Source organism: Primulina eburnea, chromosome 12 (assembly GCF_022965805.1).
Source record: "Primulina eburnea isolate SZY01 chromosome 12, ASM2296580v1, whole genome shotgun sequence".
Taxonomy (NCBI): Eukaryota; Viridiplantae; Streptophyta; class Magnoliopsida; order Lamiales; family Gesneriaceae; genus Primulina; species Primulina eburnea.
Genome location: NC_133112.1, coordinates 10,034,759 through 10,062,717, shown reverse-complemented (window position 1 = coordinate 10,062,717; position 27,959 = coordinate 10,034,759). Strand labels below are relative to the sequence as shown.

At 37.2% G+C, this 27,959-nt stretch overlaps 2 protein-coding genes across 5 annotated transcripts; one reads left to right on the top strand and one right to left on the bottom strand.

Annotated features, from left to right (window-relative positions):
• The first annotated feature begins 9,760 nt into the window (after positions 1–9,760).
• LOC140807798 (squamosa promoter-binding-like protein 12) lies at positions 9,761–11,493 on the top strand. The gene is given in 5 exon segments (XM_073164761.1): positions 9,761–9,961; positions 9,963–10,441; positions 10,559–10,665; positions 10,800–11,018; positions 11,088–11,493. Coding segments are annotated over 5 exon segments (1,218 nt in total). The 5' UTR covers positions 9,761–9,781; the 3' UTR covers positions 11,321–11,493.
• A 1,092-nt stretch (positions 11,494–12,585) lies between these two features.
• LOC140808174 (ranBP2-type zinc finger protein At1g67325-like) lies at positions 12,586–16,958 on the bottom strand. 4 transcript variants are annotated; one of them, XM_073165226.1, is made up of 10 exons: positions 16,788–16,953; positions 16,498–16,633; positions 15,236–15,351; positions 14,531–14,801; positions 14,328–14,395; positions 13,996–14,047; positions 13,804–13,910; positions 13,595–13,619; positions 13,327–13,478; positions 12,586–13,080 (listed from the first exon to the last, which is right to left on the bottom strand). In XM_073165226.1, the coding sequence occupies exons 1-10, from the start codon at positions 16,818–16,820 to the stop codon at positions 13,078–13,080; spliced, it is 963 nt and encodes a 320-aa protein (XP_073021327.1). In that variant the 5' UTR covers positions 16,821–16,953; the 3' UTR covers positions 12,586–13,077. The 4 variants fall into 4 exon arrangements, with proteins under 4 accessions (XP_073021327.1, XP_073021324.1, XP_073021326.1 ...); XM_073165223.1 differs by lacking the exon at positions 12,586–13,080 and having other exon boundaries at positions 13,090–13,478; positions 16,788–16,954; XM_073165225.1 differs by lacking the exon at positions 12,586–13,080 and having other exon boundaries at positions 13,092–13,478; positions 15,236–15,367; positions 16,498–16,543; positions 16,812–16,949.
• Positions 16,959–27,959: the final 11,001 nt, after the last annotated feature.

Sequence of the window (27,959 nt, the reverse complement as noted above, 5' to 3'; positions counted from 1 at the left end):
CGATGAGTGAAGTAAGATTAAGACGTGTCTTTGCATATTTTACGCTCAAAACACAATTTGAGGTGCGATGAATGTTGGATGCGAGACGAGGGAGGAAGCTTGCTGAATTTCCTTTGAAGTCCACGTGATTGCCATTGAAAATGTGTTGTGTGTGCGGGAGGGATAGTCCTAGTTCTTTTGATGCTTTTGTGTGTGTGTTTTGAGTGTATAGGTTATGGTTTTTGGCTAGTTTTGATATAAATAATAAGATACAAGTTTTAGACCCAATAACATGGGTATAATAGGCTCATTAGATAATAATTAAAATATTTTGTTTATGGAAGTTTTCGAAAATATTAGCCGAGTTCCCAAAAAATCTCTATTTTCGTCAAAAATCGAATACTGATTTAAAATATGAATCTGCATGTAAAAGCATCTCAAAAACCATCATTTTCAAAAATACCATTTAAAATATGTCATATATTAAATAATAAAAAATAATCATATAATAAAAATATTTTCCCTTTTATGGTCTCCGGTTTCCGTTCCTCGATCGTGTCTCGAATAACCTTTAAAACACAGTTTTATGCATTCTAATATAAAACTCTATTTTAAACATGTAAACATGCCTACCACATTCAATTAATTCAATTAAAAAAATTTGATAAACATTTTTTATTTTCCTAGATTTACATGTAGTTGAATTATGTTAACGCATTTTGGACCTTACAATTCCTCCATCCATTAAATGAAATTTCTTCCTTGAAATTAAACTTACCAAATAACTCCGGGTAGCGAGTCTTCATGTCCCTCTCAGTTTCTCACGTAGCTTTCTCCTCGGAATGATTTAGCCAATTGACTTTGACCATTTGATTAACTTTGTTTCGGAGCCTTTTTTTCTTGCCTATCCAGAATTTGTATAGGTCTTTCCTCAAAAGCCATATTTGGATTCAACTATAAGGGCTCATAATTCAATACATGTGAAAGATTCGACATGTACTTTCGCATCATCGAGATATGGAAAATATTATGCATTCCGGCTAGCGTCGGTGGCAACGCCACTCTATAAGCTAATGTTCCAATCATTTCTAAAAATTCAAACAGTCCTATGAACCTCGGATTGAGTTTGCCTTTATTTCCAAATCTCATAACACCCTTCATAGGTGCTACTTTCACAAATATGTGGTCGCCTACTGCAAATTCTAGTTCTCTTTGTCGCTTATCGGCGTAGCTCTTTGGTCGGCTTTGTGCTGTCTTCATCCTATCTCGGATTTTGACTACTAGCTTCGTTGTTTTCTTGAACAAATCCGGACCAAATTATTCTCTTTCACCAACGTCGTCCCAATGTATAGGTGATCTACACTTCCTTCTATAAAGTGCCTTGTAAGGAGCCATTCCTATAGATGATTGGTAGCTATTGTTATAGGTGAACTCCATTAGAGGTAACTTCGGTTCTCCACTTCCTTTGAAGTCGATCACACAACATCGGAGTAGATCCTCCAAAATTTGGATTACCTTTTCAGACTGACCATCGGTTTGAGGATGAAACGTTGTACTGAACAACAACTTCGTTCCATCGCTGCATGCAGACTCTTCCAAAAAGACGATGTGAACTAAAACCTCGGTCAGAAACAATAGACACTGGAATCCCATACAGTCGGACTATCTCTCGAATATATAGCTCTGCATATTGCGTCATCGTGAATGTCGTCTTAATAGGTAGAAAGTATGCTGATTTCATAAGATGATCAACTATCACCCAAATGACATTGAATCCTTTGATAGTCCTCGACAATCCCACTAAAAAATTCATAGTAATGTTTTCTCATTTCTACTCGGGAATAGAAAGTGGCTTAAGCTTCCCTGCTAGCCTCTGATGCTCTGCCTCAACTTACTAGCATATCAAACACTTGGACACAAAACTTAAGATATCTCACTTCATGCCAGGCCACCAATACAATGATTGCAGGTCCTTATACATCTTCGTACTTCTAGGATGAATGGATTATGTGGTATTGTGAGCTTATTTCATAATAACTTCTCTTAGTGAATCGCCACTAGGAACCCATAGTCGATCTTGGTACCGAACTATGCCATCTTCCTCAGAATATAGCTTTTGACCATTAGGCTCGTCTCTCAGTCTCCATTTTTACAACTGCTCATCAGAAGACTGACCTTCACAGATTCTATCCCTCATATTCGAATGAACTGTCATAGTAGAAAGATTATGAGCCTCGCTCTTAGTATACACTGCGAGTTCGAATACCTGAATCTCCGCTTGAAATGGTCTTTGAACTGTCAATTGCGCGATGAATATTGTCTTTCTACTCAAAGCATCCACAATTACATTACTTTTCTCGGATGATAGCTAATATCAGAGTCGTAGTCTTTCACCAACTCTAGCCATCTTCGTTGGCTCATGTTCAACTCTTTTTGGGTGAATAAGTACTTCAAACTTTTATGATCACTAAAAATCTTGTACTTCTCCCCATATAAATAATGTCTCCAAATCTTGAGAGCAAATACTACTTCTGCGAGCTCGAGGTCATGAGTCAGGTAATTTTTCTCATTAACTTTCAATTGTCTATACGCATAAGCTATCACTCGGTTAGTTTGCATCAGGATTGCGCCTAAAACGAGTTTCGAAGCGTCCGTATAGAGAACATAGTCTCCTTGCCCTGATGGCATCGATAAAACTGGCGCTGAAGTCAAAGCTTGCTTCATCTTGTCAAAACTCCCTTGGCATTCCGATCCTCAAATAAACTTTGCATTCTTCTTTGTCAAGGCGGTCAAGGGTGCCGAAATAGAAGAGAATCCTTGAATAAAATTCCGGTAGTATCCAGCTAGATCCAAGAAGCTACGGATCTCGATTACTCTCTTTGGTACTGCCACTCTCTAACTGCCTCAACTTTGCTTGGATCGACCTCGACCCCATCTCTAGAAATAATGTAGCCCAAGAATGCCACTCTCTTGAGCCAAAACTCTCACTTTCTGAACTTAGAGAATAACTTTCTATCTTGCAACAATTATAGTGTCGTTCTCAAGTACTGACTGTTCGCTTCTTTGCTCCTCGAGTAGATTAGTATATCATCTATGAAAACTATGATAAATTGTTCCAGATACGACTGAAATATGCGATTAATGAGATCCATGAAAATCGCTGGTACATTGGTAAACCCAAATGGCATGACCATAAACTCGTAGTGCCCATATCGAATTCTAAAAGTCGTATTATGAAAATCGGACTACTTCACCTTCAGCTGGTGGTATCCCGAACGAATATCTATCTTTGAGAAAATTGATGCTCCTTGCAATTGATCAAATAAATCCTCGATTCTAGGCAAGGGATACTTGTTCTTGATGATGACTATGTTCATCTCTCTATAATCAATGCAGAGACTCATACTTTCATCTTTTTTCTGGACAAATAATATCAGTACGCCCCATGGAGAACAACTCGGGCGAATAAAACCTTTGTCCAGCAACTCTTGAATTTAGTCCTTCAGCTCTTTCATATCAGTGGGTGATAGACGATATTGTGCATTAGAAATTTGCACAGTGCGTGGCATCAACTCAATAGAAAATTCCACCTCTCAGTTCGGTGGAATCCTGGAAACATCCTCAGGAAATACACTAGGAAAGTCTCTAACAGCCTCAACATCCTCTAGCTTCTGACTGACAAGAATAGGTTCTGAAATAACACATGCTAGAAAAGCTTGACAGTCACGTCTCATAAGCTTCCTCGCACAGATACAGGAGATGATGTGCGACATTTGCTTGTTCCTTACTGCCTCGAAGACAAAAGATTTCCCGCTGGACCGTCGAATAGATACTGATTCTGCCAAAAATCTATCAAAGCTCCATTCATAGATAGCCAATCCATGCCAAGAATGATGTCGAATTCAGGCATCGGGAGTACGATAAGATCTGCCCGAACCATATCTTTTGCAAACGAAGCTCCACATTCTTCACAATGCTCGAAGTGACCATTTGATCACCATAAGGAATGGAAACTTTAAAGCCCAATTCCAAATCCTCGGGTATAATCTTTAGTCGCTTGACGATTGTATCAGATATAAATGAGTGTGTGTAGCCCCTGAATCTAGCACTGCATAGGTAGCTACACCTAAAATAAATATCCTTCTACGACAAATATACCTTCAAATCCAATCATGTCGAAACTTAAAGAATTGTTTTTACATTATTTACCCAAACTTCTCGAAAATTATCACTCTTTGCCGTAGTAATTCTCGAAAGTGCAAAATTTTACCCATCTCTCTTAAAGTTTCGAATTCTTTGCATTTTAGTCCTAAATATTTCGAAAATTGCATCTTGCCCAATAAATTTCAAATTTTATTAATTTAGGCCCTTACTTCTCTTCATTGTTTAGATCCCTCAAATTCTAGAAATTTCGGAAACAGCCCTTACTTTCTAGAATTCACAAAACAACCCCTTAAATTCTCAAACTTTGCAATTTAGTCCCTGAATTTTTGTAAATTCTAGAATTTCACTCGAAACTTTCGGTTATCTCAATTAAGTCCCTGAACTTCTTAAAATCACCGATTAGCCCTTGAATTATTGGTCTTGTGCATTTACACACTCAAGCTCTCGATTTTTGCACTTTAGCCCTCCTAATTATCAATTTATGCAATATACATCCCATAATTCTTAAATTGATTCAATTCATTACTTTACATCCTCAAAGCTTATATTATATGCCCAATTTCTATGATTCTCATGAGTATTGGCCTATCTATCAGTACTAGGTGCGCGTCTAGGAGGCATTATATCTGAATGTTTTTCAAATTCTAAACGTAACCAACATGCATTTAAATCTAAGTTTCTAACCATGCAGCATATAAAAATCCTTTATTGATCAACTTTAAGCATAAAGATCAATTAACTTGAAAAAGCTTTTAAACATGTAACTTAAGCATATAAACCATGTAAACATGCAGTTACCATCATAAAAATCATTTAAAGCAATTAAACTTACAGACTTGATGTTTGACGACTGAGCTTTTGGGAACTGGAAGCGGCACAACCCTTTACAAGAACATTGCTTTGTTACCAACTGAAACGTCCACTACTCATTTTTCTTTAAAATGTACTAGATTTTTTTTTGTTTTTGTAAACTTTCGGCTATATATATGTGTATATATGAATATAACTTGACCCATTTAAAATAAACTCACCAACTACTTATTTGAAAATCCAAAAAACTCAATTCCAAACATAAAATTGTAAATCTCAACCAAATATAAAACTAACATTTTTCAAAATAAAGTATAAGATTGTTGGAAACTTAATTTCAGTGATTTGACAAACTAGGCTTCGAAACGTATTTGAATAATTGATCAAATACATTGAGCTTAACTGATCACATAATTACAACTCTTAATTGCCACTAGCTGAAGATTAATGCGTACCAGCTAAATATTATACACGTAATCAGTTGAAGCAAAAATGTAACTGACTGATCAGTTGGTAACTGATCAGTTGAAACAAATCAGTTGTGATTTTTCCAGCTAAGTATCTTTCAGTTGATCTCTCAGCTGTACACATCATCAGCTGAGAACGACAACCGACTGAACTAGTAGTGGAACGCCGCATTTTAGAGATTGCAGTGTACGATTGTCAGAGAATATCGACGTGGCTATCAACGAATATAAAGATTCAAATGATATTTAATATTACCGTTGAGAGGGAAGCCTATAAATAGGTGAAGAGATCAGCTGAGAACAACAACACGCGAACTACTATTCTATTCTACCTAGCAATCAAGGCTACCTTTACGAGCTTGTTAACACCTTGAAATCTTTGTTAGATTTATACTCGAGTTTTGTTGTATTCAGTCGCACTGTAAACGCTTTTGTGTACTAAGAGTTTCAGTTTGGCAGTGTTAAGTCCAAACTGAAGTGAGTCAATACAACGTGTGTATTTGATCAAAGTCTTTTAGTGATAATCCTATCTTCGTGATAGAAGGGATGACGTAGGAGTTATTCTATTCTCCGAACATCCAGAAACATATCCTGTGTTTTTCATTTCAGTTACTTTCAGTTATTCTATCTTTCAGTCAGTTTACTTTCGCAACTATTTTCCAGTTAAACTGATTGTTATCGACTGACGAGATGCCGAGTGTCAGTTTGTAACTAAACTGAACACATTATTCGAAAAGAGTACATAATCAGTGAGTGTTTATTCAACCCCCTTCTAAACACTTATCACCTTTGTAACCAATCCTTTCAAATCTTAAATCTCCCAAAAAACCACTCAAAGTATAACGTCGTAAAATCTTTAAATTAATCTTAATCATATAACTGCGTAAAAACTAACAAAGATCCTCGGGTTATGTGCACCATCACTCTAGCTAGTTCAACCATCAAGTCCTCCATCATCAACAACAATATGCTCACCTGCATCGATCGCATCTAGTGAGTCTACGGACTAGGCAAACCTTAATCATGATAACAAGTATTATATATACGTTCACAAACAACAGTGAAAGATACTTTTAATAACATAGCTTTTCATGAACATGCATAACTTTAAACATTTTATCATAAACATTTCCTTTCATCATATACATATACATTTTATCTTTTTATTGAATTCAAATCGTTAATTGTGACTTTCTTATTAGCTGTAATTCGATAGATCTATCTACGTATAACCATGATACCAGTCGACGGGGACATCATTGACACTCTCATCCATCAACTGATCCTTGGCCTTAAATATTTTCTATGTATCCAAACATGCAACACGTCTTTTAAAATTAACGTTTCATCATAAAATTCCATAAAAATTTAAAATAAACATTTTAAAATTCATTACAGCATTCAGAGCTATGCCATGACGTATAACATTTTTCAGGTGTAAAATGATAGTTTTGTCCCTGAAACCCTAACTTTCTCAATTTATCCTTGGACATTAAAACGATGACCCAAATCCATCCAAACTTAACATAACACATTAACATACACCCATAAACATTTCTTAGACGTAAAATTACGCTCCTCGACTAATTTCTCAATTTGTTTTAATAGCTTAATCATAAGTTTCGATTTTAACCCGAATCGACTCGAAACTTAACCAAACCTTACCAAAATTGAACCATAGCTTATTAACACCTAATCATACCCTATAAAACCTAAATCAAACATTTATAACCCTTGAACATGCCTAGAACTCTACTGTAAAATTCTTCCCTAATTCCCAAAACCCTAACTTGCCAAAACCCTAATTTCATTCGGCCTTTGCCCTTGGCTGACCCAACCAGACCCTATCTGACCATACTAATACCATGAGCGACCCCTAGAGACCTTACTAGACAGAGCTTGAGGACATCCCTCAACCCCATGACCTAACCTTGCGCGACTCCCCCATATTCATGTTTCAGCCCTAGCCTTCCCTCGAGCCCTCCAGGACCATGACTATACCCTATTAGGACCCATGACCACGTCCTTACAGCAGCTAACATCATGCTTCTTCCTAGGACCAAAAGCGCAAACCCTAGTTCTTAAAAATCTCATTTTCGTTCAGCTCTTGCATCTCTACTATCCAGCACTTAAACATGCATCTATGGACACTTAACATGTTGAAAACCGTCCTTTCCCATAGCCCTATCATTGCAGCCATTTTGTGCATCGTAAGCAAGAGTTTTAAAAGATGAAACTCTAGTTTTTTTTTCATCTTATGCCATAAAAACGAAAAAATAAATGGTGCATCATATTTTTCATGCAAACATGTATCAATACATATAATATGATATGAACGATGAGTGAAGGAAGATTAAGGCGCGCCTTTGCTTATTTTACGCTCGAAAAATAATTTAAGATGCAAAGAACGTTGGCGGCGAGATGGGGGAGGAAGCTTGCTGAATTTTTTTCAAAGTCCACGTGATTTCCCTTGAAAAGGTGCTCTGTGTGTGTGTGGCTGTGTGTGGGGGAGAGAGTCCTAGTACTTTTGAGGCTTGTGTGCGTGTGTTTTGAGTCTGTAGGTTAGGCTTTTTTGGGCTTGTTTTGATATAAATAATAAAATATATGTTTTAGACCAATAACATGGATATAATAGGCCCATTAGATAGTAATTAAAATATTTTGGTTAGGAAAGTTTTCGAAAATACTAACAGAGTTCTCAAAATGCCCATATTTTCGTCAAAAATCGAATACCGGTTTAAAAAAGACTCGACGCGTAAAAACATCTCAAAAATCACCATTTTCGAAAATACCATTTAAAATATGTCATATATTAAATAATTAAAATTATTCATTTATTAAAAATATTTTTCTTTTTATGGTCTCCGTTCCTCGATCGCGTCGCGAATAACCTTGAAAACACAGTTTTATGCATTCTAATATAAAACTCTATTTTAAACATATAAACATACATACCACATTCAATTAATGCAATTAAAATAATTTAAATAAGTATTTTTCATTTTTCCTAGATTTGCATGGAGTTGAGTTGCGTTATCTTATTTTGGACCTTACATATAGTATATTCAAAAACTTTATCTATACATCTTACATGAGTATACAGATAAAGTAAATGTCATAATTGAACAAAATCGTAAAATATTTTTTTAAATTTTTTTTTAATGTAGGAGTCAATAAAAATCAACCCAGAAATTGACTCGTTAGTTATCTATTTCAACAAAAACGTCAGTTCCGTTCGGAACGAGTTTGAAGAAAAAGCAGGGGAACGTATCATAACCTTATTAGATCATTCAAAGGGTCACTTATGTCGACGACAGTTAATTAATTTTCATCAAATCTCATTATATTTTTTCGAACTTAATGTTTTTACCGAAGAGCAAAATGGTCTTTTGACCTACTCTTTAAAATAAAACCAAGACGAAGTCTATATCCTAAATTTCCCGTCCCCACGATATAAACAAATCCTCGTACTTGCATTATTTTTCACTCACTCACTCACTCACTCACTCTCACTTTCTTCATTTGGTGAAGCAAATCAATTTGAACATTCTCCTTTCCCCTTGTCTTAACAAATTTTGATTTTCGCTTCTCTTTTTCTTTTCAATCCAATACCATTCCTTATCGGGTAAAACTTCGCTTATCCTTTTCGTTTAATCTGTTTGCTGGCTTTATATATTCATGTACAGCCGATTAAATAAACCCCTGTTGCCGTGATGATAATGGAGAACGGAAATGACTTTGTTTTTTTTCGAGGGATGGGAATAAAACCAGTTATTAATGAAGGGTTTTCTGTAGAGAGGAAAAAAAATTCGTTCTTTAGGTTGTTTGTTATTATTTTATTTTTTGTTTTCTCTTTTTGGTGGAGGTGGTGTCTGAGGTGTTTCCACGTAGTTGAGCTTTTGGGTTTTGTGGCAGCAGTGTGCTTTAATGGTGTTTCCTTTTGATTATCGTTCGGAAAAGACACTCTGGGTGGAACTAAAAAGTTTTTCCTTCTATTTTTAGGTTACTGATTCAACTAACAAACCCTAGGTGGGGACCATATATTTATATATATATATTTCTTATTTTATTGGTATATCTTTTTTGTTAAGTATGTTAATGTTATAGACAAACAGCTTGTTTTTTAGCGATTTATTTGTTTTATTTTGTGTTACTGTTCTTTAGATTTAGTGGATGGGGGGCTTAACATACATATGTTGTCGTGATAACTGATGTCTTTCTTTCTCATTGAAAGCCAAAGGGATTTATACTTCTTCTAATTGTGCTCTGTTTTTCATTCTCTAATCATGAGTCAGTTTATATAAATGGCCTCCATGTGAAAGAATAATTGTTTAAACTGATTGACGAGCTACTGTTCTGAGATGGATTGGAATACAAAGTGGGACCGCGAAAACTTGGCTGCTTTTTGTTGGAAACCAATTGACAGTCCCAAGAAGCTCCAGTTAGCGGATTGGATGATTGTTGATGATGGAGAAATCGATGCTGGATCATTCAATCTCTCATGGGGAGGTGGGAATAGTGGTGCATCTGGCTCTGATGGTAGGTCATGGTTCTTCAGCAAAGAGCTCCGCATCGGCTTCTACCGACTCTTCTACTAAGGATAGCTTCAGGTTCATGAAATTTGAGTGTTCTAATGGAAATTTGGGCCAGAAAATGGAAATGAAAGGAGTGGAGGCTTGTGGGATTTCTCCACCTATGGGAGTTTCTGTTGATTCCGTGGAACCATTGATTGGTCTGAAACTCGGTAAACGGACTTATTTTGAGAACAGTGGAGGTGGAGGAAATTGTAGGACATCCTTATCTTCGATGCCTACTCCATCCTGGAATACACCCACACCCAAGAAAACTAGATCTTCTGGTCAGAATTCTCCAATACCACGTTGCCAAGTTGAGGACTGCAATCTCGATCTTTCGATGGCTAAAGATTATCACCAAAAGCACAGAGTTTGTGAAATCCATTCCAAATGCCCAAAGGTTTTTGTTGGAGGCCATGAGCGTCGATTTTGCCAGCAGTGTAGCAGGTGTACAATAACTTCAATATGTTTTTCACATCCCTGACTCTCGTCCATTACTTGCACGTCTTGTACCAAATGTGAGTATATTTTAAATGAGTGTAGAATTCTTGTTTCTGTTTGAAGGTTCCATGGTTTGTCTGAATTTGATGAAAAGAAACGCAGTTGTCGAAGAAGGCTCTCTGATCATAACGCCAGGCGCCGCAAGCCACATCAGGAAACCGTTCGATATGGTATTGTACTTCAATTTATGTTTTGAAGTTTAATCAACTTGTATTGTAAGAGAAGTTGAAAACTTTGTGGTCTGCGAATGGATTCTGTCAAAATTTGCTCAATTTATAGGGTTCTGTTTGATTTCAATTTCCAGGCACAGAAAGAAGGCAACAGGTAAGTTTTCTACTGAACAATGCTCCATTTATTCAGCCTAGAATCCCTGCAAATTCCATGGGGAATAGCTCGGAGTTGCACATAACTAAAGGATATGGTTCGAAGTCTCTTGGAGACGGAGGCACTGATGAGCCACACGGTAATGCCACCAATGGATTCTTGGCATCCAAGAATTCCACTTCAGGGTTTTTGAACTCAGGTTGGTTTCCCAAATCAGGGCTATCCTAAAATGATGTTTCAGATAATTTATGCAGTTTAGCTGGTTCAGGTTCCAAGATCACTTCCCACACAGATGCTGCACCGGAATATCTCCATGCTCTCTCTCTTCTGTCAAGCAATTCGTGGGGTTCTGGCGAACCAGAAGCCATAACTCTCTCTTCTTCAGAATTCTGGATGACCGGACTGCATCATCCCCGTGTGCCGGCCGACAATTACTTTCAGGAAATCCCCCATTTCAAATCTCCATATGAAGCCGACTTCTACTCGAATGTTTTGAACTGATGGATCATCCTTTCTATCTATCTTTTCGGTAGAATTTACATTACTGTTTCCGTGTTGGTCGTGAACAAATTGGGACTTTAGGGATATTTTTCCTTATTTCATTATCTCGAATGCGTGACTCATATTCTTTGGCAGGTTTGATTCCAACATACGTCTCTTAATTGTAGTTTTCATAGTGTTGCATTACCATCACAAGCAGAGAAAGGTGCGAGTCACCGCTCCTTTCTAGAAGGTCTTCGATTGCCAATCCTCGGCCGATAGTTAGACGAGAGGACGAGAACAATAAATAAAGATAAATTTATAAATAATTTGAGATATGATGGATAATACATTATAATATTTTATTTACTTTGAATAAAGCTCGCATTTCTTCAAGAAATAAATTAATACCTCGTCAAATTATTTTTCACCAGATATCATCGAAGCTCCATCTTTTCAAAACACACTATCTTACAACCTTTTGAGCAAAATAAATTAACAGGTAAATTCCCGCTAGTCAGTCTTCAGTTTCAATCACTAGTTCTTGTTCCATACCATAAATTTAAAAACAATGACAAAATATACATTAAATTTTATGTCGGTAGGGTAAATTTCAAGCGAATGGGGCCTCCTCTTTCAAGTACTTTGGTGGTTTGGTTCCATCAGGCTTTAATATAATACAGCCAAGACGAATTGAATTCACATGCAGAGCATTGCGACAGCCACCAACAGTGAACTTTAATTAGTTCATATCGGAAAATGGTATTTTTGTTTATCGGACAATAATAGAGACCATGTTATCTACTTTTGGGAAAAATAAATACGGTTTAGAAGGCAAAGAGAAATCATATGGACGGTATTAGCACATTAGTTGAATAATAAAGCAAAGGAGAGGAAGAAACCACAAGAATTCGATTTTTCCACAAGCAACAGAGCAGGTATTACCGGTCAAAGCGATAAATGCATCCAGTAATAAATTTACGTATGAAAAAGTGGGAAGGGAGGCAAGAAGCCCACGTTGCATTAGGACACCAGCATGAAAGCAACAAATACATTGACCCAGCAAGTTTACTGAATCACATGTATGTATTGATCTTTTTACCACGACATAAAAGACAACGCTGCTCAAAGTAAGTTCATACTTGGACAACAAAATTATTTATGGAAACAGAGGTACTCTCACTATACTCTTGAATCAAACAAGTGATAAGGTGCAGTCACCTCAATCCACAAAATGTATAGACTCACTCATCAGAATGAAGACCGGGGAAACACGCCCAGAAAGCTACCACGAAGATCAAAAGTTTAGAACTAAAAAACATTTGTCGCAGACATCATGGAGTGGAGGGTTGAAAACAAGTGCCAGCTATTGATACAATGACCAGAAAACTTTCACACAACAAGAAAGACCTGGTTAAAATTATGAAGACCTTGAGGACCTGTTTCTAGAACAAAGAACTCCTCAACAGCACAGAGACTATTATAACCCGAATCGACAACAGAATATAGCTGAATGCATGTCTTCGTATGCTAAATACGAAATACCAAAGTACACATTCCTAGAGAATGGCGACCAATTGTAAATCTAGCAAAGATAATCTTGCAGACACATGATGCGACTTCTGAAGGATATAGACCTTAGTTAATACATAAATTGACACGAAAAGGCGGAGTAACTTGACGACCGCTGCAACAGGAAGATGACATGACTGACTTTCAGACACCCATACTGAGTAACGCTGGACGACAACTCTGGACCTTCTCAACATGCCTAGTACTCACTGGAAAGTAGACAACTGTAGTTAATTGACGAAAAGACACAAACAAACTAAAATAAACAAGTAAACACTTTAACAATCGAAATAAACAGGAGATGAAAAATTCAGTAACAGCTTCAACAGAAGTAGTGCTTGCGTGTAAATTGCCACCGAGAGGTTTTTGAATTTCATACACGTCTGGAGAGTACCAAATGAAAAAAGCAATTTTAAATGAGAAGTCCTACAAATTAGACGTAGCGCACAACAGACCTGATCATCTGCGCCAGCTGCCTCCGGAGGGGAGTTCACTGTATCGGAGGGTTTATCAGCTCCACAATTCTGTCTGTTACACTTGCTTCTGAAATGATAGTTTATGTTGTCGCATTTTTCGCATTTCCAACTTCCCTCAGGCATATCTGGTTCTAAATCGCAATATAACCAATACATCATAAGGGCAATAGAAAATGATTTATTACCATTACTATTATAATCATATTTCTGGATTCACTGAACAAAGGGAAGGTTTAGCTGTACATACTTGATTTTTTGTTATATTTGGCACCCTGCATAACGGAATTTCCAAATTACTTTCGAAAGCATAGAAACACAAATAAAAAAAAATCATATAAATCCAACCCTGGCAAAAGACAACTAATTCTAGCATCAGCATATGCAATTCAAAAGTAAATGAGTGATACAACAAACATAGTTCATGGGCAGTATTACGACAGAACGTAGGAACTCAACCTGTCCAGGTTTAGGTGTGTTGCACTTCCTCATGTTGCAAACCAATCTAAATGAAAAATTGACATTCCCACATTTTGGGCAAGACCAGTCACTATCACGAGTTCCATCTAAGATGATAAAAACACGTGTGATTCAATAAAAACAAAATAGGTTCAGAAACAAGATTCAAGATTCACAAGAAGCATCCCATACCACTAGCTTTCCTCTGAGATCTATCTTCATGGAAAAACCCAGGTCTAGGCCCCTACAACAGATTATTATGCCATGTTAAAAGACAGGTTAGTTTCCAAAACAAAAGTATAAATATTATTACAGGATTTTTTTACCCGGGGAGGAAACATGTAACCAGAACAAATAACCATCGGGCATGCCTCTTATCGACCATCATGTGAGATAATGATATAATGTAGCTACTAATAGAAGACTTCTACCAATGCCCGAAGGTATCAGACGCGTGTCACATAATAAAACCCTTGATAACTTTTATAGATAGATGAAAAAAAGAAGGTTCAAAAACACATTACCATGGCAGGGCTCATAGGCAAAGCCAAACCATATCGGTCCATCACCGGTGGCACACCATACATACCACCTGGAGAACAATTAGGACCAAATCATTAAACGCATTACTTTACAAGGAAATAAAGGACAACGGCAACAAAGCATCACATTAGGATACTATCATATATGGTAAAAGAATCCTGATTAAAAAGAAGAGAGAGAGTACCATTTCCCATCAACGATCCACTAGAGTATGGAGGGGGACCAGATAAATGCAAGGGCCGATATGGGCTGCCACCAGACAGATGACTGCCATAATTGTAATGATAAGCCGAGCCCCCAGAAAATGGAACATCATAAGGAGGCAGAGATGGCCCATTGAACATAGAAGAACCATAAGGTGATAGACCCATATACATTGACGGCGTGCCAGAGCCAACATAGGGTGGAGCAGATGAGTAAACCTGAGGTGCTTGCATTGGATTGACTGCAGATTTCTGAAGCAGATGCTTCCATTAGTTAAGAAAACAAAAACAGTGAAAGCAATTAAATTCAAAAGAGTAAAACTTGACCCTGCAACAACAGATACATAGACTGAAGCCATAGTTAAACAGCTATTATGTTTATGATACTATGTGGCCGTGAATACAATATCTAAACCAGTCCATGTTATTTCACTTATACCCTTGTTTCATGGGGTAGGAGGTGAGTAGTGAATCTTGATGAGCATTTCTTTTCTCGGTAAAAAGAGGGGGTTTAGATGAAGATGTTGACGTTTTTATAATCAAAAAACAAAATTCCATGGCCAAAGAACGAAGTACTGCATCAGACAAAAAGAAAAACCTTGTCTAAAATTTATGGTACTAAAACAACCAGCTCTTCATCATGCAAACTTGTGATCACAGATTCCTTTTAGATATGCAATTCTTACAGCATGGTGATCAGCTGGCCGAGGCTGAGTGCAGTTCCGCATATTACAAGTTGTTCTAAACGAGAAATTCACATTGCCACAGCTAGGGCAGGTCCAGTCATCTTCCCTCCGGCTGCCTAAAAATGCAACAGACTAATGAAAACAGAATCAATGATACCAGGAATTTTTGTCAAGCTATACAACTAGCAAATATACACGAGTAAAATTTGAGAAAATTTAGTTGTAATCGATACATCGATATCCTAAAGGCAGTGATCTTACATAGGTTTAAATCAATACCATTTAAAAAACCAAAGTAAATTTTGGAAAGTGCAGATGTTAACCACCAAAGTACAGATTCAGAAAGTGAATTATGCTGGCTTATACATATATATCAATCCATTAGAATCTACAATTGTTCAAAAGATAACTCACAAATGTTTGCGACTTTCAAAACAAATATGCCACATACAATTGGAGTCATTTGGAGATTCGTAACATGTGAAACTTCATTACAAGACAAATCATCCCAATAATGACTTCTCCTCTTTCACAACAACACCAACTAATAACAAGAGAACCAAATTTCCGGACATCATACGACAATCACTCAATGCTATGAGCATAAATATATTATGTGCGTGCATGACATGCAAAACAGATGATAAAGGCAGTTCAAATTTCTTCAGGTGCTCTATCACAGATTGGAAATGCATTAATTGGAATTCCACAGGCAACTTTTGGTCCGCCTCTATAACCTTTTAAAAAATCATGACACGTCAAGGGCTTGGCCATCTTCAACCTGTTACACTATTTTAGTGCAACACTAACTTCAAGATGGTGTAATCTCTAAGCCAAATGCATAATTCATCTCCAACCCATCAACACTAAACTCTACCATAAAATAATATTTAGATATATTCCCTTTTATTTCATTTACTACAACTTATTTATCACAACATATTTATTAACATAATAATGTTATCTTTATTAATTCTATATTAAATTAAAGTATCAACACATTATTTTAAATCTAATCTAAATGTTAAAATTATTATTTTTAAAACTTTAATTAAAATAACAACACATTAAAATTTATTATTTTAAAATATCAACACAATATTTTAAATCTAAATGAAAGAAAAACAAAAAATAAAGCAAAAAAAAAAAAAAGTTGACGCTATTACTACACTGTTGCACCAAATTCTACTCCAACATAGCGCCAAAAATAAAGCTGGGTACGAGGAGAAAACGAGACACTATTGGAGAAGCTCTACTTATACCATCAGTTCGGGCTCGCTTAGGTGCAGAAGGATTTCTGTTATCAACCTGTAAACATAGAAAAACACAAGGATTTTTATTAGATATTACATTAACGATACTTAAAACGAGACCATTGGCAAATTTCGTAACACAAATCTTGTTGCCATTTTATCAAAACAAATTCGAAACGCAAAAATAACTAATCAGAACCAGTGGCAAAAACTACCACAAACAAATAGATGTAAACGAACAGTTTATACTAAACAAAATTTTACTAAACCAGTCGATTTCAAAAAAAAAAAAAAAGAACCAAAGTGAGAAAAAATTGCATCACCTGAGACATTGCAAGATAAAATCTGAAGAATTAGAGAAAATGAGAAAAACTTATTGCTTTGTATTGAGGGTTTAGCCGGGAGCGTGCTGGACGTTAGGTTAAGGGAGAGAGGTAAGCAAATTAACAACGCTTATAGGGAAAATGAGGAAATCGAGTCCTTAGATATTAATTCAAAAGTCGATAGCGTGTGTATTTAATATTTTGTTCATAAATATTAAAATTCAGTTTAATGATAACAGAATAATTGTAAAATAATTAAAATAGAATTTCATTAAAAAATTAAAATTTAATTTCTTTATAACATTTAATAACATTTAAAAAAATACACGAATCTACCGATAAGTTTCTTGAGTTGTTCTCGAGTCCTCCCGGTTTGTTTCCATTCTTGAAATCCATTGCATTTCAGAAAAAAAAAAATGCTATTTGTGGTTATTCTTCACTACCACGAAGCTTCCTTTTCGAGTCGAATGTAAAGGAACCCCCAATTTGAACGGTTTACAACGAGCAAAATGAAGCGAAAATTTTTCGAGATTGAGTTGGAAGAGAAGACGGTGAGAGATCATGTATTAGTACAACATCCAATCTTTTAATTTTTTGATCTTATTATAGTAAATTTATATTTTGAAATTGGGTCGTGTTCTAAAACTCGACTTCCAGATTATCAAAAATTGAGCAAGCCCTAGCATTTTGTGATTTTTGGTTGTGTTTTGATGAATCTGGGTCGAGCTAGACCCAAATATACTAAAAATTGGGTCGTCTACGTCATGCTCAACCTAGAACGAACAGACAACCCAGTTTTTAATATCAATTTCAGTTGGGTCGAGTTTATGTGTCTAGTTGGGGTTCGACCCAGCAGTTTTAGTTGGGTCGAGTTTATGTGTCTGGGTTTGTCCAGATTGAAAAACTCAACCCACAATTTTCATTTTTTTCCATGCGAAATAATAATTTCTTGTAGTTTTGAGTAGATTTATTTACCCACCAAACTTGAAAGAAATCAGTTTTATGAGTGCAAACTGACATTAGGGTCTCATTACACTGAAATATGTGATAAAATACGTTCATTTTTTTAATGAAAACGAGTTGGAGAAGTTTGTTTAGCAAAACCCAATTCGATAATTTAATTAGATATGAAAAAGATTATATAAATTCGAATAAGATTTTGTGATTTTTGATGAGTCGACAGGCCTATGATAGTGGGAGTGATGTATTTTGGATGGTGTATCGTCAGAGGCCTCTATGCTTTTCGTTGTTGGAATATTGTTTGATCACGGGCTTCAATTGCTCTAAGTTTATCCCTCAATACCTAAGGAAGATGGATATACTCTTAGGCATTTTAGTGGGAGATCGAGCCTATGTTTGGGTGATTTGAAGGATAATATAGATGAAGACAGAAATGGTGGAGGTGAACAAGTGAATGTTGAGAAATGAAACAAGCCGGCCTTTATCTTGTGGCAGCTGTATTGGGTCCTCAACGTAAAAGAAAACATGAATCGGTGGACCCGGAGTTGTAAGTTTTACCAATATAGATATCATTAACTATATGTTTAGCTTAAAATATTTTACCAATGTTGTTGAAGTCTATATTGTATATGTTTAATTTTGTAAAAATCTGGTTTATTAGATGGTGGCGAGACATCGTTTAGAGTACATGAAGAGAGCCAGTTTGAGAGGGAGCGGTTGTTTGAGAGGGCTGATAGAGTAAAGGAAGAGGCGGATACGATAGTGAGAGATAGATGTGCAGAAGTAGCTAGTGAAGATAAGACATTATTCACAATTCACGAAGAAGAGGGGGAAGAGCCGTTTGAGATGGAGAGGCCGTTTGAGAGGGCTGGGAATGTAGAGGATGAGGTGGACACTATAGTGAGAGATAGAGGTGCAGAAGCAGCTGGTGGAGATGAGACATTATTTACTATACACGAAGAATAGGGGGAAGATCCGTTGAGAGACTTCATTAGGCGCATGAAAACGTTTTCAGAGATATGTGTTTATTGTCCTTGGAGAAAAGAATAAGACAATTCATTAGTAGATCATGGGCACGATGTGAGGCTCAGATTGATCATGCGACATAAATAACGACGAAATCTAGGTTGATCTCATCTTACAATAAGAAAATGTTCCTTAACTTGGAGACACCTGATAGTTGGTTGTACGATGATATAGTTTTTTTTTTTTTTGGGTTTCGGTTTATTACGCATTAAGTTAAAAATTAACATATTTAGTTTTATGTTTTTTCAACAATCGAAGAATGCTCATAGGGATTGATTGAATTACAAAAGACTACACATTTTTCTTTTCACAGGATGTGTCCTTGATGGATCACGAACGAGTAAGCTGGAGTAGGCAAGGAGAAACCCTGAAAAATAGAAGAAGATGATGGTGTCATCACGTAGGACCATAGAAGAGTTATCACTGGATGTGTGAATGATGGGAAGGTACCAGCAAAGGACTGAGGTAGGGGACGGGGAATTCTCATAGTGGATATAGGTTTCATGAGCGGTTATCACTCGTAATAAGAAACTGGGGCAAGTGTCGTGTATAGTCATGATCTCGCTGCCAACAGTAACAGTCTTTCTTTGGAATTCTACTGAACGGTTTGATCCTCCCTTCCCCCATTTGTTTTAGCAACTTATCCTAGGCTAACCAAGAGCTTGTCGGCGACGACAGAGGAAGCAACCTGCCTGCTGCGGCGAGGCTGGCTTTTTTCTTTCACAATAAGACCTGGACGATTATCCCTACCCTCGGTGGCTTATGAGTTTACGTCCATCCTTGGTCGGGTACAGTTTCCTTTCGATTTATCCCTTGTAGTAGTTACCCGAATTCGCGCAAGTGTGTCTACACCCCAAAAATTGACTTGACGAGGAATCCATTCTCGCGAACAAACACAACCCCTACCCACACGTAGGAGCACCCCTTCCTGCATATCCATACAAGACCAGAGTAGGCGGGTCGAGGCCTAGAGGTACCCACTACTCGGAGTACCATCCCAAACGGAATAATATTTTCCACCAGCATGGTTTGAGTGTTTTCAATGAGGGAGGATGAAACAATATATAAAGTTTGATGCAGTATACAAGAGCAGAATATAGTGAGTCATCCACAGTTCCATGGGTAAAGGCCAAGCTTATTTTTATCTCTTTTCATGTTCCCGGTCATTGAGTTTTATTGAAGCGCATGCCTAAAATAAGGAAGATCATTGTTATGGATTCCAATCGCAGTGCAGAAAGAGTGAAAACACATTTTTTCAGCATATTAAGCCGATTGCTCATATGATTCCACACATTATAGTTGTGTTGTATCTGAAACACTCGACCCAACTAAATGTTATAACATATGAGATGATATGTATAGCGCCCTTACCTGAGCCATTACTAAACAAACTAATAAGCATGCAAAATTAAAACTTAATAACAAAAATTGATCAGCCGAAACCAAATAAATTAATCATTTTACAACCCAAATGAAAACAGAACAATAATCTCAGTCTTAAAAATTAATAAAACTATATTGAAAACATAATATTGCATGAGAATACGATAAGCCGAATAAAACCTCCACTAGATCACCACTGAAACCCAACTACTCTAGCCACTTGCCTTGGTTGTCTGAACTGTCCAACCAAAGACCTGCCCTGCCCCGTGGAATGTGGTGTCCAAGATGAAAACAAGTACGTGAGCTATAATCATCCAATACGATAATGTACGAGTACAAACTGATATGATACATGTGTGAAAAGATCGATTGGAAAGCTGATGAGTGTTTAGAAAGGGGGGGTTAAATAAACACTCACAGATTATAAATTTTCTACGAAAAATGAGTTCAGTTAGTGACAAACTGATGCTCGATATCTTGTCAGTCGATGACAATCAGTTTAACAAAAAATAGTTGCGGAAGTAAACTGACTGAAAGATAGAATAATTGAATGAAAAACAATAACTGAAATAGTATGCACACAATTTGTTTCTGGATGTTCGGATAATAGAATAACTCCTACGTCACCCCTTCTATCACGAGGATAGGATTTCCACTAAGACTTTGATCAAATACAACAGTTGTACCAACCCACTTCAGTTTGGACTTATCACTGCCAACACTGAAACTCTTAGTTACAAACGGCTTTTATAGTTCTCAACTGAATGAAGCACAACTTAACGAATAAATCAAATATTACAATCGTGCTAACAAGCTCAAGAATGTAGCCTTGAATGCTACTGATAAGCCAGTAAGTGTGAGAGTAGTGATTTCAGCAGAGTGACAACAAGCTTGAATGATAGTTCGCGTGTTCTCTATTTTTCAGCTGGCTTCTTCACTTATTTATAGGCTTTCCTTCAACGGTAACAATTAAATATTATTTGAATTTTATATCCGTTGATTTGCCACGTAAATATTCTTCTGACACTCGTACACTGCAGACTCTAAAATGCGGCGTTCCACTACTAGTTGCAATTTGTTGTACTATTTGTCGGTTGACGTGTTTCAGCTGAATGATCTGCTGTTGGCCAAAACACTTGTTATGTTCACAACTGAATAAACCAACCGATCAGTCAATTTTCTTCGAGAATTCAGTTCAGCTAGACTCAGTCGCGTAGTTCAGTTATTTACATAAACAGAAGGTTCGCACTTTTTCAAACGCCGAAACTTAATTTTCAACAATTTCCCCCTTTTTGGTGTTTGACAAAACTAAGCAAATAATAGCTGAACAACTGAACTCATTGTAGATAATATAAGAACTTGATCAACTGATATTGAACTGAAAAAAATAGTCTCCAAAAATAGCAACTAGAAACTAACTGCTCTTCTTTTGTTGTTCCAGCATATCTTTAATCACCTTTTCTCAAACAGTTCCATCTTAACCGATAATCTGCGAACATCAGTTGATAGGACGCTGACAGTAGTGGAAATGCTGGAGACAGCAGAAGTCATTGTTGTTTGCAGCGAGTCCATTTTTCTGGATACGACCTCTCCAAACTGTCAACTCGTTTGCATGATAGAGTCTTGAGTTACGGAGAGACTCTTAGCCAAACCATTGTTCTTTTGATTTCTTCTACTGTATGGGATAGAGAGGTTACAGCTTCTTGAATTGCCTTCAGTTTCGCTGAGTTGAATTCTTCAGAATGTTCCAGCTTCAGAGTGTGCTCTAATTGAGTGTGCTCTAATTGAGTGTGCTGAATCTTGTACATGTCAGTGATCATTTTATTCAAGTTGTTCTGAATCTCCTGAATTTCTTGAAGAACTATTTAAAGATCTCTAGATGAATGAGGAGGTGATTGTCTAGATGTTCCAGGTTCCTGATAGACTTGATCAAAAACCACCAAGGTCCTGTCAGAAATTATCGTTTTAGTGACAGTCTGTTCTGGAACATCTGTTTCAGTTACTTCTATTTGAGTTGGATGAGTTGAAGACTAATCCGGAGCAGCAACTGAACTTTCCTGCTGAAGATGAGAATATTCGGGATTGACAGATGAAGGGTCATGAAATGGTGCTTCTGCCTGACAGTCAGCTGAAACTTGAACTGGCTCGTCAGTTGGAATATTTTCAGAAATGAACAACTGAGCCTCCATATTTGCAGCAATTTGATGATCTGGTGATTGAGCAGGCACAACATTTTGATTATCTGGTTCATCAGTGACAAGAGGCGGAACTGGCTCTTCAGGTTGAAATGAGAACCTCTTGAGCTGCTTGATCAACTGAAATAGGTTCATCTGTTGGAGCTTCTTGAACCACTGACTGAATAATTTCATCAATATGAGCGAGTGTCAAGGCAGCTTCTGAATAATGATTTGGATCATTGGAAGGAGGCGCTGACATAGATGAACATGGAGCAACTGAATATGAAAGGAACAGCTGCTTTCTGCGAAAAAGTAGCAACATGGTCCTTAGATAGTTCCCCAGCTGACTGCTCAGCTAGCTCTTCAGTCACAAACTCTTGAGACACTGCTGGGATGATTAGTTCTTGATCCATTTCCCAATGTTTAATCTATGTCTGTAGTCCAATCAAATCTGCTTCCAGTTGAGCATATACTGCTTTATCATTGAATGCAGTTGGACTTGAGGGATTGAAATTTTGTCGCAGCTCAGCAACAATCTTCTGCAGCTTCTTCTCTCTTGTAAGATCAAACAAATATTTCTTCCTCTCCAAGTCTTGAGAGATCATTGGAAGCTTTGACCATTTTCAACACCACTTTCTCCATCTCAATAAATCTTTTCAACTTAGATTTCTTCTGGAGCTCCTTAGCGAAACATGTGCTCGGAATCTTACCCATTCCTCATAGATTTTGAGTTTCTCTGCTAGAAATTCATTGACCTGTTGCCAAATAAGATCAATATGAGTTTTAATGGCATTAGTAGGTCTGGGCTCTTCTTGTATTTTACTCTTGCCCTTGGGGTCAGTCAGAATATGAGGGATGTTTAATCCAGAAGTAGTTGCATCAATCCCCTCTCTGAGCACCACCCCTGTAGGTCTAGCAAATGGTAGAGGAATGTAACGAGAAAGAGTGATTAATGGATCTTTGACTCCAGCCAGTCTGGTCTGATCACTAGGTTCAGTGATTGCCCTCTGCAGTAGTTTGGTGGACAAGGGTAACTGATCCTCTGCTGAGGATGCAGTTGGGACTGCCTTTAACGGAACAGCCTGGATTGGCTCTTGAGCTGTTGATTCCACCATATATCAGTTGGTATGTCATTAAATGTAGCAGCAGGTTTGGTCTTCAATTTCCGTGGTTTCTTGATGATTTGAGGAGACGAAGTCTGCTCTATATCAGATTCACTCACAATCAATTTCCGCTTGGTAGTCTTCAAAGTCTTGGCTTTCTTGACTGATTTGGGAGTGGCCTGCTGCGTCCCAATCTCCTTTTTAATCTTCACGAATTGATCAGGAGAAAAGCCTAGTTTAGTCTTTCGTGGCAAAATGTTTTAGGCATTGAAAATTTTGAATTTCGATAATCTCTTTGAATCATCAGCCACCAACCCTTTGACTTTTATCAAATGACTAAGCTGCACTGCAAAGTCTTTGGAGTGCTTGGTGGATAGAAACATATTATTCAAGGTGTTGAAGATAAGGTGCTTCCAGTTAAGTCGCTGTCCAGCCATGATAACGGTGATCGCTTGGAATTTCTCCAAAGTTAGTGCATCAAAAGATCCTGCCTCCGCCAATAGCCCCTTGGCAACATTATCAGCCAGCAACTGAACTTCGTGCTTCAGTTCTTTCTTAGGATCGGAAACTTTGATTTTCCGTCCATCAGCAGAGAGTAGGGTCTGCATCTCTTCAACATCAAATCAGCCAGCAACTGAACTTCGTGCTTCAGTTCTTTCTTAGGATCGGGAAACTTTGATTTTCCGTCCATCAGCAGAGAGTAGGGTCTGCATCTCTTCAACATCAGATGCTTTGACATCAGCAAGGTGTGCCAATCCATCAAAAGGCAACAAGAATAATTTTCCAAAAGAGTCTTCAGAGATGGTCAACAACTGACTATTGACAGTAGAAATGATTCTTCCTTCAGAATTTATGTAGCCATTGGAGTAGAAGTCGTGAAGTTCCTTTGGGTAAATCTCCTGTGAAGATTTCCCCAAGAATGTCCTCAGCCCAGCTGATTCGAGCTTCAGAAAGACATTCTTGACATCGGCTTCTCCGATTGACAGAACTGATCCAAAATTGATAGCCATAGCGTTCAATACGTGAGCGGGAATATGGTTTGCCATTGCTGATAATATGAAAACCTGAAATTTTTGCAAAAAAAAAAAAAAGCTCTGAGTGTACGAATTTGTTTTTTAAAATTGATATGCGCGTAAGAGAAAAACTGAATTGAAGCGGGAATAGGTACATATGTACGTGACTGTTCAAATTCGGGACACATGTCAATCCCTGAAAATTTTGGATTAAAACGTGTGTACGTGTGCTGTAAGCGTGTGTACAATTTAAGCGGTTTAAATGCGTCCACGTTTTTGAAACTGCTATTCATCATGAGATAACAATCAGTCACTTCACTTGATTTGGAATATAATGTGGTTAATTAGTTAACTTACGTGAGAAGATTAGTTACATAACCAACTGAACGATCAGTTGTGAAACTGTGTCCTTTCAGTTGAAGATTTACTAACCACTGTCTTCTCAGTTAACCTCTTAAAACCAATATTCCCCCTAAATAGATGCATATTATGAGAACTTAATCAAATTAAATCTTATGCTTAGAAGGTTAATCATCTGCTGTAATGACTTTGTCCTTTCATCTTCCTTGATCCTGCGCTATAAATAGGAGTAGCTTAGTTAGTTTCAAACATATCAGCTTATAATATTAAGCAGCGTAAAATTGACAGGTACGAGTAGCTCAAGGACTCCAGATATGAATGAAGAATTCATGAATGGCGGCTTTTGAACAACGAAAAGCTGATATGGAAGATGAAGTCTTCCATAAGATCCTTCGCTATTGGGAAGAGCTGCAGGAACTCCAGTTTCTTGGGAGAATGAGATGGCTACAACCCCCATTCTGGTGGAAAAACTGGAGAAATACCGGAGACCGCTTGCACGTAGCTCATACGGTGAACATTTACGAGCAAGAAAATATCTGCCAGCTGATGCTCTACAAGGAAAGGAGGATCCTAAAGCTCATAGCTGAGTCTGACAGCTTCCACAAGACTTCCACTGGAGATATAAGACAGTGGATGGCTAAGTGGAGAGCTTTTGTTCAGGAAGAATTGTACGATGTAATTCGCACTAATTTCTTTAAGTGACTACAATGATATTTCAGTTTATCTTTACCTTTTATTTTCCTGCATTAGTTAATCTCATCAGTTGAAATACAAATACTAACTGAATCATGAAAAATAAAAAATTTATGGTTGACATAAATTAGTTAACAGCATATATATAAGCAATAAAACTGATTAAGATAAATCAATTAAACCAAGCACATTTCGAAAGTGAGAAAACTTGGTCTCTGGCAGTGGTTTGGTGAATATATCAGCTGCTTGCTGCTCGGTTGAGACGTATTCCAGTCTGATGTCTTTTTTCAAGGCATGATCTCTGATGAAGTGATGTCTGACATCTATGTGCTTGGTCCTCGAGTGAAGAACTGGAGTGTAGGTGATAGCAATCGTGCTTGTATTATCACAAAATATGGGCGATTCTTTAGCTTCATGATAGGACTCGTTTTTACGTGTTTTTAGTGTTGGTTTTGAGTCGCATTCATGCATCATATTAGTTTCTTTAGTTTAATTTTGCATTTTTTTAGCATTATTTAGCATGTGACTGATCTCGCGTATTTTGTGGTTATTTTATAGGAATTGAACCAAAAAGTGGGAGAGAATTCGTCAAAATATCGAAGAGACTTCGCTCGGGCGGTCAAAAGTGACCGTCTCAGCGAGCATTTTGGTCTAGACGAGGCTTTTATGCGCAAGTGTCTCGCTAGGGCGGTCAAAAGTGACCGCCCCAGCGAAATCAGGGACGTGCTCGAGGAAGTTTATTCGAGGACCTCTCGCTAGGGCGGTCAAAATATACCGCCCTAGCGAGAAGCGAGATTCAGGAAGATTTGTTTCCAATTTTTATGGATTCTATCCGAGACCAAAACCTAAGAAAGGAGATCAGCGCCGTTTTTCATCTTTTTATCACATATTTTTCATCACTTTTCTGGGAGGAGAGGCGAGGAGCAAAGGAGATTTCGAAGACCTCGAGATTTCCACGCGTCGTGGCCGTCATCCATCGTCATCTTTAGTATTTTCATTATTCAGTATTATATTTCTTACATTGAGTGTGGTTTTTATCATGAATTTCAGTAGCTAAAACTCTAGATTTGTTGGGATTTGAGGGGATCCTACCCCGTACTCGGTGTTTAACATTATTTCTCGACGTTTTTATTAGTGATTTGTTTAGGCTATTGTTCGTTCTTGTTTCAATCGAAGCCTAGCTAACTTCCTTTGATTATTTCATATTGTTGATGATTTTGATAGAACAATTAACAATAGGATCAAATAGTATAAACCACGGATTTACAATTTTAGTAGATATACGGAATTGGATACGTGTCGATAGTGATAGTTCACCCGAATGAAAGCTAGTGGATTCCATAGAATGTAATGCAATCTTGAACTGTTAAATATTTGCATGTTTATGATTAGTATTAATATAGCTCGACAGAGTATATTAATTAGTCTAGGGAATTCCGTCGAATGCACGAGTAAAAGTCGAGTGTAATTATTTAAACACGAGTGGTAGGTGAACTGCTAATTCCCAACAAATTCATTTCTCATTTGATTTAATCCAAATTAATCATTGCTTTCTTGAATACGTTTTCTTTGCATTTTAATTATTTGAGTTGTTTAATTTACATTAGATTAATCCTCAACTCATTTTATCGTTGCTAAAGAAATTTTACTTGAAAATAAAAATAGTGTAACACAGTCCTTGTGGAACGATACTCGTATTCACTTACGTTTATTATAACTTGACTATCGTGCACTTGCGATATTTTAATCGAGCTTTCATTTATAAAATAAATTTTGGGATTATTCGCTGTGCAAGTTTTGCTCGATCAAGTTTTTGGCGCCGTTGCCGGGGATTGTTAATTCACGATTTTTTTTTATTTTCATTTAAATTCTTTAGTATTATTTATTTTATTGTTATTTGGTACTCGCATTGTGTTGCAGAGTTTTTTGTGGTGCATGCGAAGATCACTCGAGATAAAGCTTGAGCCTTTTGACCCCGAGATTGAACGCATAGCTAGACGTCGATTACAACAGCAAAGAGAGAAGGAAAGAATGGAAGACGATCAACACAGAGAGGAGCCAAGGCGTATACCGATGATGGATTATGCACAGTCGTCTCTTGATGGAGCACGTCCAAGCATCGTAAGACCAGTCATCCGAGCTAATCAGTTTGAGATCAAGCCAGCTATCATTCAGATGATTCAGAACACTGTCCAATTTGGGGGAAGTGCACTTGACGACCCTAATTCTCATATAGCTGACTTTCTTGAAATTTGTGATACTTTTAAGTTTAATGTCGTGTCTGATGATGCTGTTCGTTTGCGTTTATTTCCATTTTCACTGAGAGATAAAGCTAAGTCGTGGTTAAACTGTTTGCCTGTAGGGTCTATTACTACATGGGAGGATATGGCAAAGGCATTCCTGATCAAGTACTTTCCTCCGTCGAAGACTATG

Bases quoted from the DNA above. Each gene is read 5' to 3' on its own strand.
- LOC140808174 (XM_073165223.1), bottom strand. From the start codon at position 16,820: ATGTCTCAGGTGATGCAATTTTTTCTCACTTTG. The intron at 15,352-16,497 runs GTATAAGTAGAG...TTGCATTTTTAG, and splicing joins TAAGCGAGCCCGAACTGATG to GCAGCCGGAGGGAAGATGAC. The intron at 13,620-13,803 runs GTTGAGTTCCTA...TCCGTTATGCAG, and splicing joins ACACACCTAAACCTGGACAG to GGTGCCAAATATAACAAAAA.